At 38.5% G+C, this 19,576-nt stretch overlaps 1 protein-coding gene across 1 annotated transcript in view; it reads right to left on the bottom strand.

Moving 5' to 3' along the window:
* The window catches only part of LOC129399889 (igE-binding protein-like), a 111,033-nt gene extending 91,730 nt beyond the window's left edge, over positions 1-19,303 (bottom strand). Inside the window, 2 exon segments of the mRNA XM_055121295.1 lie at positions 18,961-19,130; positions 19,267-19,303. Of these exon segments, the coding sequence (XP_054977270.1) occupies positions 18,961-19,130; positions 19,267-19,303 (207 nt within the window).
* Between the last annotated feature and the right edge of the window lie 273 nt (positions 19,304-19,576).

Genomic DNA, 19,576 nt, shown 5'->3' with positions numbered 1-19,576 from the left:
TGCTCTGGTGTTGAAAGTTGGGAAGATGTAAATAAGATTTTTTCCCCTTATATAGAATACAGCGAGTTTAAATAAATTCTGTAAATCTCCACAAATATCAGTAGTAATGATATCTGAACCCAGATTATCTGACTACAGATCTATATAGATCTATCTCTCCATCACATGTGTACATTTTAATGTTATCACCAGATGACTATTTTTTGCCTTAGATATGCCTAATGAGCATGGGATGGTGGGTTGATGATGCTTGGAGTGAAAAATGTAAGAGACCACTGCGTTAGATCAAGTTCGAAGTTGTTTCCTGGTGCCTGTGAACTCCCTACAAGTTTAATATAACAACAGATATAGCTGAGGTCGAATGAAGGGAATATGAGCTTTTTATTTCATTTTATTTTTGCTTTGGGGGCCACACCTCATGGTGCTCCAGGCTTACTCCTGGATCTGTGCTAAGGAATCACTTGTGGTGGACTGTGGATCATATGAGATGCTGGTCATCGAGCCTAATTTAGCCATATGCAAGGCAAGAACCCTATCCACTCTACTGTTGCCCTGCCCCCCCAATATGAGCTTTTAAAGTTAAACACATATGTGCTCAAATTCCTTATTTTTCTGTTTGTTACTGAATCTGCTCATTTGTAAAATGGGGTTGATTCTACTAACTGTGTGCCTGTTGAATAAATAAAATGAAATAATATATTCAAAGTGCTTCACACAGAGTCCTAAATAATTTGTTTTATGTTCCTCATTTGAAGGAAGCACTCATGTATGACAGAAAATCCTATGGTTCTTTAGCTCCAGTTCCAGCTGCACATACTAGTGGGAAACATGACTCCTCTCCCCTTCCTTCACTTAAATTATTTTCTGACTTAACCTGCAGACTTAATACATTAAATTTGTTCTCGTATATTTAATTAACATCTACTACATTAGGCATTGAATTAGGCACATTGAGATAAAAACATATCAAAATAACTAGTATGAATCTCTGCATCTAAGATTCTATGCCATGCAGGGGAAAATGTGAGCATAAGGGCCATGTTATAAAATAGTCTATGATGCAAATGGAAATGGAAGGACCAAAGAATGGATGCTAATCTCAATTTAGTGTGAAATTTTTTATAGGAGATTTTATTTGAACTAGATGAGTTTGTTTGTTTTAGAAGCTGGGAAGTGATATTAAGAAAAAAGTCAAAGTAGAAGTTATAGCAGTAAAGAAAGAGTACATAAATCTTTGTTTTGTACATAGTTGACTCTGGTTTGATCGCTGGAAGCAAATAAGGTTCCCTGAGCATCCCAAGTATGCTCTCTGAGCACTGAGACAGAAGTGATCTCTGAGGACTGTCAGGTATGTCTCCAAAATTGAGAGAAGTGGGGGGAGAAAGAGAGAAAAAAAGAGTCAACATCTGAAAACTTAAATATAATGCAATTCATAGTGTCATAAGACTTATGAATTCATAATAATTCATAACAGTGAGTCATGAGTATTAGAGATATACATTATTTTTAATTTCCCTCTATACATTAAGATTTTTTCCAACCTTATATCTTTACATCAGATCTGTCTTGGATATGGAACTAGTGTATCCAACCACAGTTTTTCAGATGTTCATTTAGATTCTGCTGTATCTCAAACTCATTAATTCTGAATTTGAACTAATCTTTCTCAGATTCCAAGCTTTTCCTTCTCACAATGTTCCTCATCTCTGTTGATGACAACCAATTATTGAAAGGTTTATTTTAAAATAATGTCCTTTGATATTAGTGTAATATTTTTTCTTTTTTTATATTCCATAGATTAGTGCAATCATTCTAGTCTGTTCCTCTCCTTCTGACTCATGTTACTCAGCATGATACTCTCCATGTAATTAAAGCACATGATAACCTGGAAAAGAGAGACAAAGAGAGAAAGAGAGAGAAAGAGAGAGAGGGGGAGAGAAAGAGGGAGAGGGGAAGAGAGAGAGAGAAAGAGAGGGAAAGAGATAAAGAGAGAGAGAGAGAAGTGCCCTCCTTTTAGGCATACTGGGGCAGGGGTGGGGTGTGGGGGGTCATGGCGGTAGGGAAACTGGGGACATTGTTAGTGGGAAATGTACACTGGTGAAGGGACACATGTTAGAACATTGTATGACTGAAACTCAATCACGAACAACTTTGTATCTGTGTATTTCATGGTGACTCAACTAAAAAATTTTAATAAAAAAATTACTTCCTGGTTTCTCAGGAACTCCAGTGATTATTGTATTCCTTTCAGTTCACCCAAATTTCTCTGGTGCACTGTTTAGACTCCTTTATATCTTCTTTTTATTTTTAGAGGGTTTATTCATACTTCTTGACCTTTCCTTCAGCTTCGGTTGTTCTGTTGCTCAGAGCTTTGAATGAGTTCTTTACGTCACTCACTGCACTCTTCTTTTCTTGCAGTTTTTTCATTCAGGTCTCATAATTTCTTGTACTTTGCTGACTACAGGTGCCATCATTTCTTTGAGCTCATTAAACATCCTCACCATTGTTTCACTAAAGTCATTTTGTGAGGATTTGCAGGGCTGATTGGTGTCTGTGCCTTCCACGTTTCAGTCACTGAATTTGGTGGGCTTCGATGCATTTTTTCATTGGTTTTCTAGTATTCCTAATGTGCCAAGGAATCTTTGTAGTAAGACCCCAGGAAGGCAGAGGGATTAGACTGGGGGTTGCTTTTTCCTTCTTTGCCCATCTTCAGCCAATGGCAGGAAGTATAACTGAGCCATGTGGGATTTCCCCTTCAAGCTAGGTCCTGGCAGCCTTCACACCTGACCTCCATCATATTAATGGGACCAAGATACAGCTTCAGAAGCTTGTGGGCAGTGAATATACTCAATGAATTCCACAAAACTCACAGGTGTTATTTTACTTTTTCAACCTCAAGTATCATTTACTGAAAGTCTTGAAGTAGTTTTATTTTTCACATTCATATTCAATGCATATAAAAGCAGGATCTAGGGCTTTTGAACTAATCCATGGCTATTTCAAATTTTTCAAATCTCTTTAACAATGAGATGTGCCCTTGATACTAAAACTTATACCCTTCATTGAATCCATTCATTCTCCATTTTCCCACTCCAGTTACTATAATCTACTGTGAGTCCAAAGAGCGTAGGCGCATGGGACATGAGCATTTGGTGGCTGAGAATTGTTTCCCTGGCCGGCCCACAGGGACAGACAGATGGGGGGATGGGGACAGGGAGGAACAGGGCCCCACATGGTTGGTACTCAATTTATTTCTCTCTTCTTCTCTCTTACAGCTTCATTCTTCTCTCTTAAAGCTTCATTCTCCTGCTTCTCTCTTGCAGTGTAGTTATTTCTTTGCTTTTCCCCAGCGTAGTTAGAGCTCTCCCTTTACAGCATAGTTATATGGAAATCATGAAGGGTGGGGGTACACATAGGTGGGGTTGAACATTGTAGACAAAGACATTGTAAAGCCACTCCTTCAGGGGAAGTTCTAAGAGATTAACTCAAGGACAAAATCTCATCTGAGGGTTCAGCACTCTAGATTACTAGGAGATCTGCTCAAGGGTGGGATCCCATGTAAAACATATTTCTTTCTCCTTTTCTCACCTAGTAAGTCATTTAAAGAATAATAGTAAATTTACTTCTTAGTAATATTCTAGTCATTTTGTATGTAAGAGATATAGCAAGCTTAAAGGTTGGCTCTTCCTGGGAACATCTCACTATATAGCCCAGACTACAGTTCTCAAGCCAGGTTAGTCTTTCCTAACCCCAGCAGGATCTTTATTCAGTTACTTTTTTTTGGATCAAGAAAAACTTTGTTTCATGATTGTACTCTTAACTTATTATACTTCTTATGGCACTTACCTTGTCCCTTTCTGATGCCAGGGTAGTTTACAGCTTGCCCTGGGTCCATCCTTGACACTTGCTGGGACCCTCCTTTTGGGGGTGTTAGGAAGTAAAGGCAACTGAGGTTAAAGTCAGGTAAATATGACAGATGCCCAGGAGTAAATATTATTTTGGAGTCAATTGAATTCCATGTTATAAAAGCAAAACATCAACTGTCTTCCTGTGTCTATACAAAAAGGACATTGCTAAACCATGCACGTGACATAAAGGAAAGAGAAAAGCAATATAGGATTATTAGTGTTTGATGGAATTGGGTGTTCCTCATGGGTACTTTTGTGGGGTAACTCAATAAATCTAAGCTCCCTGCGAGAGGCGCAAGAACAACCCAATGTCATCTGCTCTCCTACAATCTATAATACTTTTAACTTACTTTTTTTCAACAAAAAGGTGTGTGTGTGAGTGTGTACTATGTCAAGTATCTACAATACTGCCTGATATAAAACAATTATTAAAACACATTTGTTGGACAAACATTGAATTTGGACTTTTTTGTCTATTAAATAGCCTATTAAAATCTCATTGTCTGCATGTTTAAATATGTATCATGTTTAGATTGACAGCGCAACTTATATTATAGATCAGATAAGTATAGAAGAATAAGAATGTTTATAAGCAATAGAAATGCAATATATATATTGCAACTATAACTAGGCTATTTTAAAAATTAGTCACACCAATATTAATACATACTTCCAACCATTCCCACCCTCCTTGCTCTCCTCTCCCCTAGCCAATCAGTCCTGGAAAAAATATCTTGGGAAAATGATCAACTATGGAGCATACCATGCATGTGAATTAACATTCAGTTATATTTGAATAAGTTTTTATGGCTGCATAGTTTTGAGATGAGAACCTTTGCCTTTTGCTTTTCAAATAATTCTTTGCAAAGTCTTAACCCAATCTGCCATGTCCACTTACTTTAATGAAACATGAAGCTGCTTAAAATGAAATTTCTCATATTCACATTCTGTTCCTCTGATTAATTTAGTCTTGGCATTTAAGCATGATTACATTCCCTTGGGAATCAGTGATGTTTTAGGCAATTTCATCTGTTTAATTTACATTTTGTTGAAAGACTTAGGAAGGCAACTGCTTTTTAAATCAAGAGCCCCAAATGTCCGTGCATCCTGATTATAGTGATCTTTCTATTTTCATTATGGTTTCATGAGTTGAACTTATTAAAATATGAAAATAAAGGAAAGCAAATCCACCATGTCAAATAAAATGCACCACTGCTCTCCACTCTCCACACATAGATGCCTTTCTATCATGCTTCCATGCTTTTTAAATTAAATGTCAAGTTTTGCTCAGCTGCCTCTAGAGACTTGATCATAGGGTGAAAAGTTTTACTTTGCCTTGCCCTGAATTGTATTTGACTTAGTGCTTATTACCCAAAATGTGATCAGAACAACTAATGTTAGATATAAGTGTTGAACAGGTCAAGATGGCTTTTAACCAGTGTTCAATAATTTTATGATTTCATCATTAATAATAAAAATGAGAATCTGTATTTTAAATAGCCTATTTTACAGAGTTTATATCTTTTTCACATGGAAATAGAAGCTTCTTAAGACAGAATCAAAGCACTTTTAGAGTTGAAGAAATATTTAATATTATGAAAAAATTATTTTAGCTAAGGGGCTGGAGCGATAGTACAGCAGGTAGGACATTTACCTTGCATGTTGCTGACCAGGGTTTGATTTCCTTCCAGGTCCCCTGAGCACCACAAGGAGTAATTCCTGAGTGCAAAGCCAGGAGTAACCCCTGAGCATTGCCAGAAGTGACCCAAAAGCCAAAAAAAATTACTTTAATTAAATCAGCGTGAGATAAACAGTTACAAAGTTGTCCATGATTGGGTTTCAGTCATACAATGTCCCAACACTTGTTCCTTCACCAGTTTACATTTTTCATCACCAATGTGCCAGTTTCCTTCCTATCACCACCCCATGCCCAGTCTTTCTCTATAGCAGATAGGTTTCTTCTTTCTCTCTAGTTCTCTTTCTTTTTGATCTTATGGTTTGCAGCACAAGTATTGTAAGATTGTCATGTATATCCCTTTAACTACTTTAAATACTCAGTTTTTGTCCAGAGTGATCATTTACAACTGTAATTGTTATAGTAGTCAGTATCATAGTGGGCTGAAGATCAAGACATAGGTCCTGCCTGCTTTCTGAAGTCCAATTGGCATAGATATTTAGTATTTTCTTAAAATCCAAACAACATGTATGCCTTCTTTGTATAACCTCATATTAAGCAACAATTTTAACATTACCCAAGTACCAGTAACTAAGCATATTATTATTTCTTTTTTCTTTTTTTATTATTGAATCACTATGACATACAGTTACAAAAATTTCATGTTTGAGTTTCAGCCATACAATGATCAAACATCCATCCTTCCACCAGTGCACATTCTCCACCACCAATGTCCCCAGTATCCCTCTCCCCTTTCAGCCTTCCCCCTGCCTCTATGGCAGACAATTATTCCCATACTCTGTCTCTACTTTTGGGTATTACAGTTTGCAATATAGATACTGAGAGGCTATCACATTTGGTCCTTTATTTACTTTCAGCACTCATCTCCCATCCCGAATGATTCTTCCAACCGTCATTGATTTAGCAATCCCTTTTCTATTCCAGTTGCCTTCTCCCTTAGCTCATGAGACAGGCTTTCGAGTATGGAGCAATATTCCTGGCCCTTGTGTCTACTGTCCTTGGGAGTCAGTCTCACATTATGTTATTTTATATTACACAAATGAGTGCAGTCATTCTATGTCTGTTCCTCTCTTTCTGACTCATTTCACTTAGCACGATACTCTCATGACCATCCACTTACAAGTAAATTTCATCACTTTATCTTTCCAAACAGCTGCATAGTATTCCATTGTATAAATGTGCCAAAGTTTCTTTAACAAATTGTCTGTTCTCGGGCACTCAGGTTGTTTCCAGATTCTGGCTATTGTGAACAGTGCTGCAATAAACATACAGGTGAAGATGTCATTTCTACTGTGCTCTTTTGCATCCTTAGGATATTTTCCTAGAAGTGATATTGCGGGGTCAAATGGAAGCTCAATTTCTAGGTTTTGAAGGACTGTCCATATTGTTTTCCAGAAAGGCTGGACCAGTCAGCATTCCCACCAACAGTGAAAGAGCGTCCCTTTCTCCCCACATTCACGCCAGCACCAGCTGCTTTTGTTCTTTTGAATGTGAGCCAGTCTCTGTGGTGTGAGATGATATCTCATTGTTGTTTTGATTTGCATCTCCCTGATGATTGGTGATGTGGAGCATTTTTTCATGAGCCTCTTGGCCATTTGTATTTTGTTTTTTGAGGACACTTCTGTTTATTTCTCCTCCCCATTTTTTGATGGGGTTAGAGGTTTCTTCTTGTACAATTCTACTAGTGTCTTGTACAATTCTACTAGTGAATATTAATCCCTTATCAGATGTGTATTGGGTAAATATTCTTTTTTTTATAATGTAGGAGTACTGCTATTTATTCAGCCATTGATTAAGCTGATTGAATTGGGCATGAATTCCACATTACTTTTTAAAATTCAGAATGTTAATTTTATTTTATTATTTATCATTATTATTTTTGCCCTGCCCCCCTTTTGTTAAATCACCGTGATATACAGTTAAAACTTTCATGTTTGAGCTTCAGTCATACAATCATCAAACACCAATCCCTTCACCGGTGCACTTTTTCCACCACCAAAATCCCCAGTATTCCCCCAACCCCCATTCCAATCCTTCCCCTGCTTGTGTGTCTGGTAATTTCCCCCATACTCTTACTCTACTTTGGTTACATTAAATTTTGACACCAGTCTTACCACCACTCAAACCTGCCGAAAAGGCAATGCTAGATGTTTTTTGTATTGTTTGTTATGGATAGAATATAATATCCAGGAAATTCTGTGTTATTTTCTTCCAGGAGCTTTAGTTTATAGTCTCTGGGTCTTGGTCGTTGATGAGAGTACATGGCACCGGGGGCAGTTTGTGGGTGTGACTGCCAAGCTACTGGAAATCCTTTTCATATTTCTTGTGTAAAATTCTTTTACACCACTATCTGATATTCTTCTGAAGGTCTTTATTGCAATATAAATTGAGTGACTGAATTCAGGTACATATACAGATGGGAGGTTTTTTTTTTCTTTTTAATTTACCAGTCTTGATCTTTCCAGAAACTCACCTCACTGGCAACCGATCTCTGGACAGTTCCTTCATATCTAGGTACCCTTACCAACTCATCACATTAGCTGACCGTGGTCCTCATGGTTGAGTCCAACAATAGAATCCAGACACATTATCAGCCACAGAACCATGATATAACAGATGACATAGAATGAGATTACAGTGGTATGCCATGCAAAAGTAGAAAACAGAAAAATGAAGAATAAATTTCTGAAAAATAAAGAGTTTATATTGATATTTCAGGGAAACAATGACACTATTCCAGAGATTGCAAGGTCAATGGGATATCCCCAGGACTGGAGGGTTTTTACCCATTGCTGGAGAACAATGGCACAACATGGTTGAAGCCTGTATTGGAGATCATGTTCATTTCCCCCAAACATGAGGGATATTCAAGTGCAGGAAATTTGGTCAAATAAGACCTTCAGAATAGCATCCGTGAGTTCTCAAAATGGCAGTTCAACAAGGGCATTCTATACTTTCTGATTCCAAGACCAGGCTGTGATAGGTTTCGGTTTGACATCTTATTTTTTTTAAGGTCTAGCATGACCTGAAGAGGAATGTGGAAAGGAGCAGACTAGAGGGTTATTGCTAGTGTCCCCATCCTATGTGTCTTGCTCAGTGTTTCCCAAGGTGGATGGTAATGTTGCGTCAGACACTGGGTCACTGGACTGATGGAAGGAGAAGTTAGAATGACCCAGAGGGTTGATAGTAATCTTGGATACAATTGGGGAGGTACTTTAAGTTTGCTAACTTAAAGTAAGTATCTCTATGGAGATTTCAAGTGGTATTTATTTTTGTAGAAGGGATGGTAAGCTAAATAATCTACTATATTAGACTGCTTCATAGTATAGTTGAGTGGAAGAAATTATTGCCATATTCTGGAAGTGGTTTTTGTAATATACTGTCATATGGATTGAGACCTATCAAGTTGCCGTGGGTTCACTGAATCTTGGTCCATGGCAAAGAATATAATAATAAATGAACAAATAAGTTAATAATAACTTTGTCTTCAAATTCTTTTACCAGAGACTTTAAAATACTATGTAGGGAGCCATTTTACAAGCCCGGCTCTTATCCTCTAGTCAAGCGGAGGCTTACTTGGGATTCCTGTAACAAGGTCACCATTGCTGACCTTACTGATCTTATCAGTTCGCCATTCCTCTCTCACTAGCCAACACCCATGCCTGATCTGCCCAACACCCATGCCTGATCTGCATTTTATTATTGTTCCTATGGGGGTCCAAGCATGCATACCGCCCCCTCCCACCAAGAGGTATAAGTATTGTAACTGCTGTGAAAAAAACCTCTCTCTCTCCTCCTCCTCCTTCTGGCTCTCTGTCTCTTCATTCGGTTGCATCCCGTCCTTAGCCCCACGAAAGGTCCTCCCTGCGGGACAGGATGATGCCCGCAGGGGGGACCGCACAATACTGAAAACAAAATGATTTTATTATAGACAAAGAAAGACTAAACTTCACATCTTACTTCCAACAATATATGGCTGTGGGATATGCCGATCAGCAAAAAGAGCCCGAGAGGTCAGAGAGATAATACAGCAGGCGAACAATTGCCTCTCATGTGGCTTACCTGGATTTAATCCCTGGAACCACATATGGTCCCCTGAGAACTGCCAGTAGTAATCCTCAAGCACAGAGCCTAAGCAGTACAAGTCATCACCCAAAACTGTAACAACAAAAAACCAGAACAATAAAAACTTAATTGTAACATTGATATATAAAATTGCTGTTTTGGGTAGTATATCAACAATTAAATCTACAAAGTTATTATATCCAACAAGATTTTTTCCCTACATCATATTTGTTACGATTTTATACCCTATTCTATGATAGTGAATTGGAAATTTTATTTTCTTTAGCAGTTTGCAATGTCTGGGGGCAATTTACCCATTATTTCAGTGGTACAGATAAGTTTCCACCTCTGGATTTATAGTTTTCTGAGACAGAACCCTCATTTCAGAAGACTTCTTTTTTTGTAATTTGATTTCTGACAATAAAAAGCAGCTCATAAAATATAAAGTCTATAAAAAGAAATCATCAGCTGCGATTATAGAAACAGCTCTCCCAGTAGAGAATTATGCAGCTATTACCAAAGCATGGCATAATGTGACTGCCTGAAATATAAATATACATACAAATCAATATTACTTCATATTTCAGATCAACATGCACATCACAACACTCTGTGCCAAAGACACCTTGACAAAAAAATATAGGGAAAATATGTTTCGTAGGGCTAAAATTTTTATGGGAGGAAAGTTCAGAAGACTAACAATTTATTCAAAAACTTCAACGAGTATCTAGTCTATATCAAGTATTTTGCTGTAGCAAGGGACAAAGAGATAATAAACTTACTTTTTCCCTTTTAGGAAATTGTTACCTAACTGGAGACTATAGTGCCATCAGTATCATGACAAAGACAGGCATGTGATTTGTGTATTGTGTATTGTGTATTGCAGAGAAAGAACACTAACCTCAAGATCTGAGCATGCGGGCTGAATGTGGTCTAGAGACTGAACCCAGTGGCCACTCAACACCTCTATTGCGAACCACAACACCTAATGAGAGAGAGAGAACAAAAGGAAATGCCCTGCCACATTGGCAGGGTGGGGTGGGGGGGAGACGGGAATGGGGAGGGTAGGAGGGATGTTGGGTGTACCAGTGGTGGAGAATGGGCACTGGTGAAGGGATGGGTTCTCAAACTTTGTATGGGGGAAATATGAGCACAAAAATGTATAAATCTGTAACTGTACCCACATGGTGATTCACTAATTAAAAATAAATAAATTAAAAAAAAAGATCTGAGCATGATGCAGTCTGCCTGTAGAGGAAGTAAGAATTAGTTAAGTCAATTTTTTTCTTTTTCCTTTTACTTAGATAAATATTTTTAAAATCAAGTCAGCCAATTACACCGAGAACATGAAAATTTCTTAGAAGCCAGTTAAAACTTTAAAGAACATGCCAGTTGGAATTGAATATAGTTGACAGTTTATCTTAATTTTAACTTTTTTAGTGTGGTGTCATGATTTACTATAGTATTAACATTTATGCTTGCGGCATACAATAATATTGCACTATAATCAGCATTGAAGTGTCTAGTTAAAATATTGAAAACAGAGTTTTCATAACATCCAATGATGAACTAAAGTTGAATCAGGAGACTGATCTGGACAGAGAAAATAAAATGTTCAATACCCGACTGGTTAGAGAATCGAATTATAAAGAGCTACTAAACCATTAACTGGAATGATTAAAACATATTGTTCAGAGGAATATAAAGTATAGAGAAAAAATATTGTTCAAAGAAATAGACCTAATGTGATGATAAGGGTCAGAAAACATAAATTTATAGGAAACCCAGAGAATTTAGAGCTAACATAATACAGTGGTAACTCAGCGAGTCACCAAAGCTCTAAAAATGACTTAAGGAAACAGAATTGAGTATTCTGTCACAGAGTCTCAAGTATATGATCACGTAATCTTTGATAAAGGAGAGAAAGGTGAAGTGGAGCAAGAAAAACTTCTTCAACAGTTGGTGTTGGAAATACTGGACAGCTATTTGCAAAAAGATGAACTCAGACTTCTGTTTAACACCAGACACAAAAATCAGATCAAAGTGGATTAAACACTTCAATATCAGACCTGAATCCATAAGGAAAATGTAGGCAGAACCCTCCATGACATTGAAGCTAAAGGTATCTTTAAGGATGAAACACCACTGACCAAGCAAATATAAACAAATGGGACTGCATTAAACTAAGAAGCTTTTCTGCACCTAAAAAGAAACAGTGACTAAAACACAGAGAGAGCCCATGGAATGGGAAGGAATATTTACCCTATACCCATTTGATAAGGGAATAATATCCAGGATTTACAAGAAATTAGTAGAACTGTACAAGAAAAGAATCTCCAACCCCATCAAATAATGGAGAGAAGAAGTGAAAATAAACTTCCTTATGAAAGAAATACAGATGGCCAAAAGGCACTACATCTCTAATCATCAGGATATGCAAATCAAAACAACAATGAGATATCATCTTACACCACAGAGATTGGCACACATTAAAAAAAAAAAGAATAACCAATGCTAGCATGGATGTGGGGAGAAGGGGACTCTCTTTTATTGTTGATAGGAATGCTGACTGGTCCAGTCTTTCAGGAAAGCAATATGGGTATTCCTCAAAAAATGGGAGATTGAGCTTCCATATGACCCAGTACTACCACCTTTGGAAATATAACCCAGGGTGCAAAAAATCATGGTAGAAATGACATCAGCACCTGTATGTTCATTGCAGCACTATTCACAATAGCCAGACTCTGGAAACAAACCAAGTGCCCAAAAACAGATGACTCTTTAAAAAAATTTTGGTACATCTATGCAATAGAATACTATACATTGTTAGGAAAGATTGATTCATGAAATTTGCTTATAAATGGATGAACATGAAGAGTATCATGCTAAGTGAAATGAGTCAGAAAGAGGAGGACAGGCAGAATGACTGCACTCATTTGTGGAATATAAAATAACATAATATGAGATTAACACCCTAGGACAGGAGAGACAAGGGCCAGGAATATTACTCCATGATTGGAAGCCTGCCTCATGAGTTGGGACAGAAGGGAGTGGGGATAGAGAAGGGATCACTAAGTCAATGATGGTTGGGGGGATTGCTCAGGATGGGAGATGTGTGCTGAAAGTAGATAAAGGACCAAACATGATGGCATCTCAGTATCTGTACTGCAAACCATAATGCCCCCAAATAGAGAAAAAGTAAGAAGGAAATTGTCTGCCTTAGAGGCAGAGGGCAGGGTGAGGGTGGCAGAAGGGATACTGGGGATATTGGTGCTGGAAATGTACGTGTGGAAGAATGGGTGTTCCATCATTGTATGGCTGAAGCTCAAACATGAAAACTTTGTACCTGTGTCTCATGTGATTAAAAAAAAGTTTGTGTCTAAAAACAGGATAGAGAGAGAGATAGGGTGTTTTACTAATAAATGAGAGTTTGAAGGTGGAGGTAGTTTATTCTTTTTGTACATATTTCAAGACATTTGCTAATTGTACTTTCATATAATTAGTTTCTAAAGATTGCAGTGCCTTTTTAAGAATCACATATTTTTTAGACACAACTTTTAGTGCACTGAGAGGGAACTAGATTAGCTTTCTTTGTTAATTAATTTTTCACCAAGAAATTATTACATTTAAGTCAAATGTGATCTAACTATCAAATAGAATATATGTTTTGTAGAGGTAAAACTGCTGTTTTCATAGACCAAGTTTGCCAATTGATGACAATTTTCTTTGGCATTTATATAAATTGTGTGCATTGGTGGTATGCTACTGTTTTCTATACCATTAACTTGTCAAGAACCATGAGAGTGTGTTGGGAGTTATTCTTCAGATGGGTTGGGATAAGGAAACTGGGTTCTGTTAGCTGCTTCCATGTCATCAGTTATTCTTGTTTACTAGGTACTGCACAGTTGGTATCTATTATGATGTACTTTGTTGGCACTCAATGTTTAAGTCGCACCATATTAATGAGTCATCTAGTCTTACCTATAGTTTTCCGTAAATATACTGTTAGCATAATAACTGTTTTCTATCTTAGCTTATTTGTGAACATAAAAATTAGCAAGTAATACTCTTAGCAGTTTGCATTTGCTTGTAAAAAAGCATTATGGGGCTGGAGAGATAGTAGAGTGGGTAGAATACTTTCCTACTTTCCTCACATGTGGCCAAAACAGATTTGACCCCTAGGTCCCTCGAGCACTGCCTGTTGTAATTTCTGAGTAGAGAGCTAGAGTAATCCCTGAGTCACCAAAGTGCCCAATACTCCCCATCAATGTCATCATGCTGCTTCTACCCCATCTCTTCATCTTCTCTCCAGCCTCTGTAATGATAATTTATTTGATAATTTGTTTTGTAATCCAGGGTTAAGGGATGTATTGTTTTTCTGCCTTTTTATTTCTCTATATACTCTTCCTCTATGCTTTAATTTCTCTCTCCCATGCACCCCTCACACACTATTTTTCACCCCCCCCCACACACACTAGTTTTCCTGCCAGGTAATCTAAACATTTTTTAGATGAACCTTGATGTTCTGCTAGGGAATATGTATTTATTTATTTTTTATTTTTGAGAATAATTTATTTTATTTTTTGTATTGAACCACCATGGGAATATGTGTTTAACCAACTTTCTTCCAGTCTTCTCTTCCTCTGCTCACTCTCTTTGAGACTGTTCCTTTTTTCTTTTTCTTTTCATTTTTTGCTTTTTGAGTCACAACCAGTGATGCACAGGGGTTACTCCTGGCTCTGCACTCAGGAATTACTCTTACCGGTGCTCAAGGGACCATATGGGATGCCGGGAATCAAACCCGGGTTGGTCACGTGCATGGCAAACATCCTACCTGCTGTGCTATCACTCCAGCTCCCTGAGACTATGTTTCAACTTCTCAACATTTATAGGTAAGAGGTTGATTTCTAAACATAATTCCATCCAAAGGTATTATGACTGGTCTTTTCAATAGTATAGGGGGTGGAAAGTAGTTTAATTTAATGAGCCAGAACATCTGAACTGCTAGTTTAGAAAAGGTATAAAAGGAGGTTGTTAATGTAACTTGTCAGCCTCTTGTTTTTTACTGTACAAATCTTCATAAAAATGTGACATTTAAAAAACACTGGATACATTCCTTTAGTTTGATAAGTTTAGTGTGTATCAGGCTTTGTAATAAAAAGCATAGAGCCTGTAACTTTTGTGCCCACTTTGGAAATGATTTACATTGAGCCAGATGGTAGCATACCTGTCTTATACTTTTAAAAGGCATTAATTTTGGCTTATAAATATTTGTGAGAGACACTGAAAATTATTATTTTATTCTTCATTTTAATGAACAGTTTGATGTGTAATCTGGGAGTTGGGAATTTAAATGACATTATGAAAGTGCTACATTAGTTCCATAGAATATTTCTCACCCATTGACTAATTCACCATTTTTGAATATTAATACAGTATAGATACACTAAATGAATTATGCTTCAATCTATAATTCAAGTAATCTAGTATATTTCAAATGCCACAATATTTGCACTCAGTTGACAAGCTTTCCTCCAAAGTGCAACAGCCTTGTAGTTGTGTCTTTTTTGTAGTCTTCTTAATTAATCATTTTCCTTCACTCAATTCTCTCTGCTTCCCTTGTTTCTTCTCCCTTTTGTTGTAAAATTTATTAAGTAACACACATTAAGTTTACTCTAATAGTTACTATGAAACAATAATTGCTTCTTCTTTCTAAAGGTTCACTGTAAAATTCAGATAGTGTTATAAAGCAAAAAAAAAAAACCCTCTTGTTTTGTACTTAATTGTAAGTGTGGCTTTTTAGCATTTGGTATGATCTCAATGTGGTGATTATCACTACATCCTGGTTAGTGCTTATTATTTCTTATTGTTATGCTTTTTTCTTTTTTTAAATGTAGGAGTACTGCTATTTATTTTGCTAATGATTAAACTGATTGAATTGGGCATGAACTCTACATTCATATAATCATACAAAATCCCGTTAATCATAGATTTCTCAAGCAGGCTCAGTAACCTCTCCATTCGTCCTTTCCCTGAGATCTTAGAAGTCTCTCTCAACATTACTTTTTTCAAAAAATATTTTTTAATTGGATATCTATGGGATAGACCATTACAAAGCTGTTCATACTGGGGTTTTAGTCATATAATGATCCAGCACCCATCCCTCCACCAGTGTTCATTTCCCACCACCAATGTTTCCCATTTCCCTACCACCATCCCACAACCCTCCATGCCCCCATCCCCCCACCCCCAGCTTCCCTCTACCAGAGGCACTTTCCTTCTTTCTTGCTCTCTCTCTCTCTTACCTTTTGTGCATTATGGTTTGCAATACAGGTGCTAAAAGGTCATGGTGTTTGTTCAGGGCATTCGGTATTTTTATTGAGACAGTAAGTCTGGAGTAGCTTTTCAATTGGGTGGCAGCTTTGAGGTGTGGATTGACTGCCAAGACTTCTCTAAGTATAGGGAGGTGAGGGGAGGTAGTCCATCCAAGCCCCGAGAAAGCCTGGAGATTTTAGTCACAAAACTCGCATACCAGAATTTTCAGGAGGTTGTATCTTAGTGAGGTCCGTCCTGAGACAGTGAGGTCAGGCTCCAGGTATGGTGGCGATTTTGGATTGTGGAAGCAATTAGCTGCTGGCAGCTCTGCTTTGGCAGGCACAGGTCAATTCACTGCCCTCCAATTTACCCTAGGTCTGGGTCTGTTCAGCCATGTGTGGGTTCAAGATTAACTGAGACTTGATCTCTTTTAAAATTTATCTATGGGTCTCTGAAGCAAGGTCAGTAATAGAGCTTACATGGTAGTGCTGGAGTTGGTTCATGGGGGTGACTGCCAGTGCTTCTGTGAATATTGGGAAGTGTGGGGAGCTAGCCTATCCCAACTCTGAAAAAGCCTGGAAATTTCAGTCACAAAACTTGCATACCAGAATTTTCAGCAGATTATATCTTGGTGAGTTCTATCCTGAGATGGTGGAGTCAGGCCAGGGGTATGGCAGCGATTTTGGATTGTGGATGCAAGCGACTGCTGGGGGCTCTGCTTGGGAGGGCCACCAGGTCAACCCGTCTTCCTCTGATTTACCATGGTCTGTTCATCCATATGCAGGTCAGAGATTAACTATGGATTTTTATCTCCTTCAAGATTTATCTATGGTCTCTGACATAACACCAAAAAATGAGCTTGTGTAGCTGAGTTGGAGGTGGTTTGGGGGCATGGCTCCCACATACCAAATTTTTGACTTTAATTTCTTGGTAAACTTGGTCCCAAGTTGTTAAGGTCCAGCCAAAAGCCAATGGCAATTTTGGGGTATCAGGAAGCTTGAAAGCACCATCAGGCTGATGATGCACTCTCGGTAAGGTTGACTTGCTGGCAGCACCATACCCCCTTGCTTTTACTTTTGACATAGATCGTTCTCATTAGTATGAGATAGTAACTTGTGTTTCCGATTTGCATTTTCATGATAACTAGTCATGATGAACATTTTTATATATTATCTATTGGCCATCTGTTGGAGTTCCTGCTGGCACAGCTCCCAAGCTGACCTGGACTGAGTAACCTGTGAGATCACTCCAGGTTCCTAGATGTAAAGGCTTCTGATACTAACTCCAGACAATGACAAAGGACTGACACCAGAGGACCTAGTGCTCCTCAGAGAATAGTGTAGTTTAATAATTTACCTTTGACTGGGCTTGAGCATGTGGGTTGCTTTTGAAACCTTCATGGTTGACTTTGGAAATCTCAAAAGGGACTTAGGTATTGTGTTGTCTGTGCCACACAACCTTTAGTCTTTCCTTTTTCTCCCCTTACCACATGCCCGCTTTTGCCTCAATATAATTCCTACTTGCCCTGAATTAACTTGTTCAATTGATCACCAGTCAATTATGTTAGTGTCTATGAACTATCAGTTTTAGATCAGGTTCTGATCGGCCTGTCACTCCCAGGTATCTCATTACTGCAGGACGAGGACAGCTATCTGCATGTCTTTTTTTGAGAAATTGCCCATTCAGCTCTTCTCCCCATTTTTTTAATGGTTTTTTTTGTTTTTCAATCTTGAGTTTTGTGAGTGCTTTATGCATTTAGATATTTGACCTTGTCATTGACATAGTCCCGTTTGTTTATTTTTTCTTTCGTTCCTTTGCCAATGAAGTTAGATCATTGAAAACTTGTCTAAAGTCAGGGTCATGGAGAATTATGACTATGCTATTGTAGATATATTTTGTAAATTTGGGTCTAATATCAAGTTTTTAAATATTTTTTGAATTGTTTTATGTGTGAAGTAGGACTCTTTTCTTTATTTTGCAGTCATGAGATATTTTGTATTATTTTATTAAGATAATTTATCTGTGTGGGGGGCGGTATTTGGGCCATATATGGCAATGTTCTCAGCTTACTCCTGACTCTATGCTCAAAGTATCAAGTATTTAGGGATCACTCTTACTAGTGTTCAGGGAGCTATATGTGCTTCCAAGGATCTTGCTAGGATGAGTGCACACAAGACAAAAGCACCTAAACCCTGTACTAGACTTTTACCTAATATTTGATTTTTGTTTTGAGAACTGTTCAAAACTAAATATTTCCCCAGAATTTAATGAGAAATAATTGATAAATAAAATTGTTTAAATTTAAGGTATATAGTTTCATATTTTTATTTTATAATTTTATAATGCCCCCACCACCCCTGGGGTCATGTAATCTCATCAACGGCCAAGACCCAGAGACTATAAAACAAAACTACCCGAAGAGAGTAATGCAGAATCTCCTGTCCCCGTACCAGGCTGTCTTCACCAGGGCCCCTCGAAGGAGGGCAGGTTGAGTCTCCCTCTCTGCCCCAAGCAGAGCTCCAGCAGCCGAAAACCTCCAGAACCCAGCCACAACCATGCCCAAGGCCACTCTCCACATGCCCGGATGAGCCCCACCCATGAAGGAACTGTCAGAGGAACCCAGGTATGTGGGACTTGTAGCTGAGATCTCCAAGCCTGCTCGGATCGGGACTGGGCCTCCTCCACCCAGATCCCCAGTTTTCTAGTAGCTTGGCAGTCACACCCACAAACTGCATCCCCCCCGGCCCCTGCCATGTAGTCTCATCAATGACCAAGAACCAGAAACTATCAAACAACTCTCCTGGATGAGAACGATACAGAATCTCGCACAGCAGAGCCTGGCAAGCAACCAAAAACAGCAACAATAATGGGCCTCATTCCCCTGACCCTGAATACGACAGGATGTAATTAAGTCCAGAGTGATTTCTGCTAGAAGCTGCTGGGTTCTGAAATTGATTTGCCACTGCAAACTTGTACCTCCGTCCAATGGGCTCTTAATGATGGCTGTTGCCATGCTGCCACCGCCAGAAGAAAAGCCCAAGGGACAAAAACCTTTCCCTTCTGGGATGGCATGGAGCCGTAGCTTAGTTCACAGTCTAGAGGCATTTCTGCAAGAAACCGCTGGGTTCTGAAATCGGTTTCTGTGACTTCGGAATCATGGCCATTCAGGAGCAGAGGAGCTGTTTGTGGGCAGCTACCGGGGTCTCATCTGGGCAGGAAGCAGTGCTGGTAACACCCTCCCATCCAAGATTTCCCACGCACCCTGTCACTGCAAATTCATACCTCTGTCCAATGGGCTCTGAATGATGGCGATTGCCATGCCGCCACCACCAAAAGGAAAGGCCAAAGGACAAAAACCTTTCCCCTCCTGGGGCGGCACAGGACCATATCTTAGTTCACAGTCTAGAGGCAGTTCTGCAAGAAGTTGCTGGGTTCTGGACTTAGTTTGTGTGCCTTGGGGCTCTCTCTATAGTTTTGGGCATTATATTTTGCTTGGATATTCAACACCACCATTCAAGCCTGCCTTCTAGGGGCAGATATTTTCCACTGCTCACTTTCAAGAAAGGTTGCACAGTTTGGAGAAATAGTCCTG

This window comes from Sorex araneus, chromosome X (assembly GCF_027595985.1).
Source record: "Sorex araneus isolate mSorAra2 chromosome X, mSorAra2.pri, whole genome shotgun sequence".
NCBI classification, from domain to species: Eukaryota; Metazoa; Chordata; class Mammalia; order Eulipotyphla; family Soricidae; genus Sorex; species Sorex araneus.
This window is presented reverse-complemented; position numbering and strand designations above follow the sequence as displayed.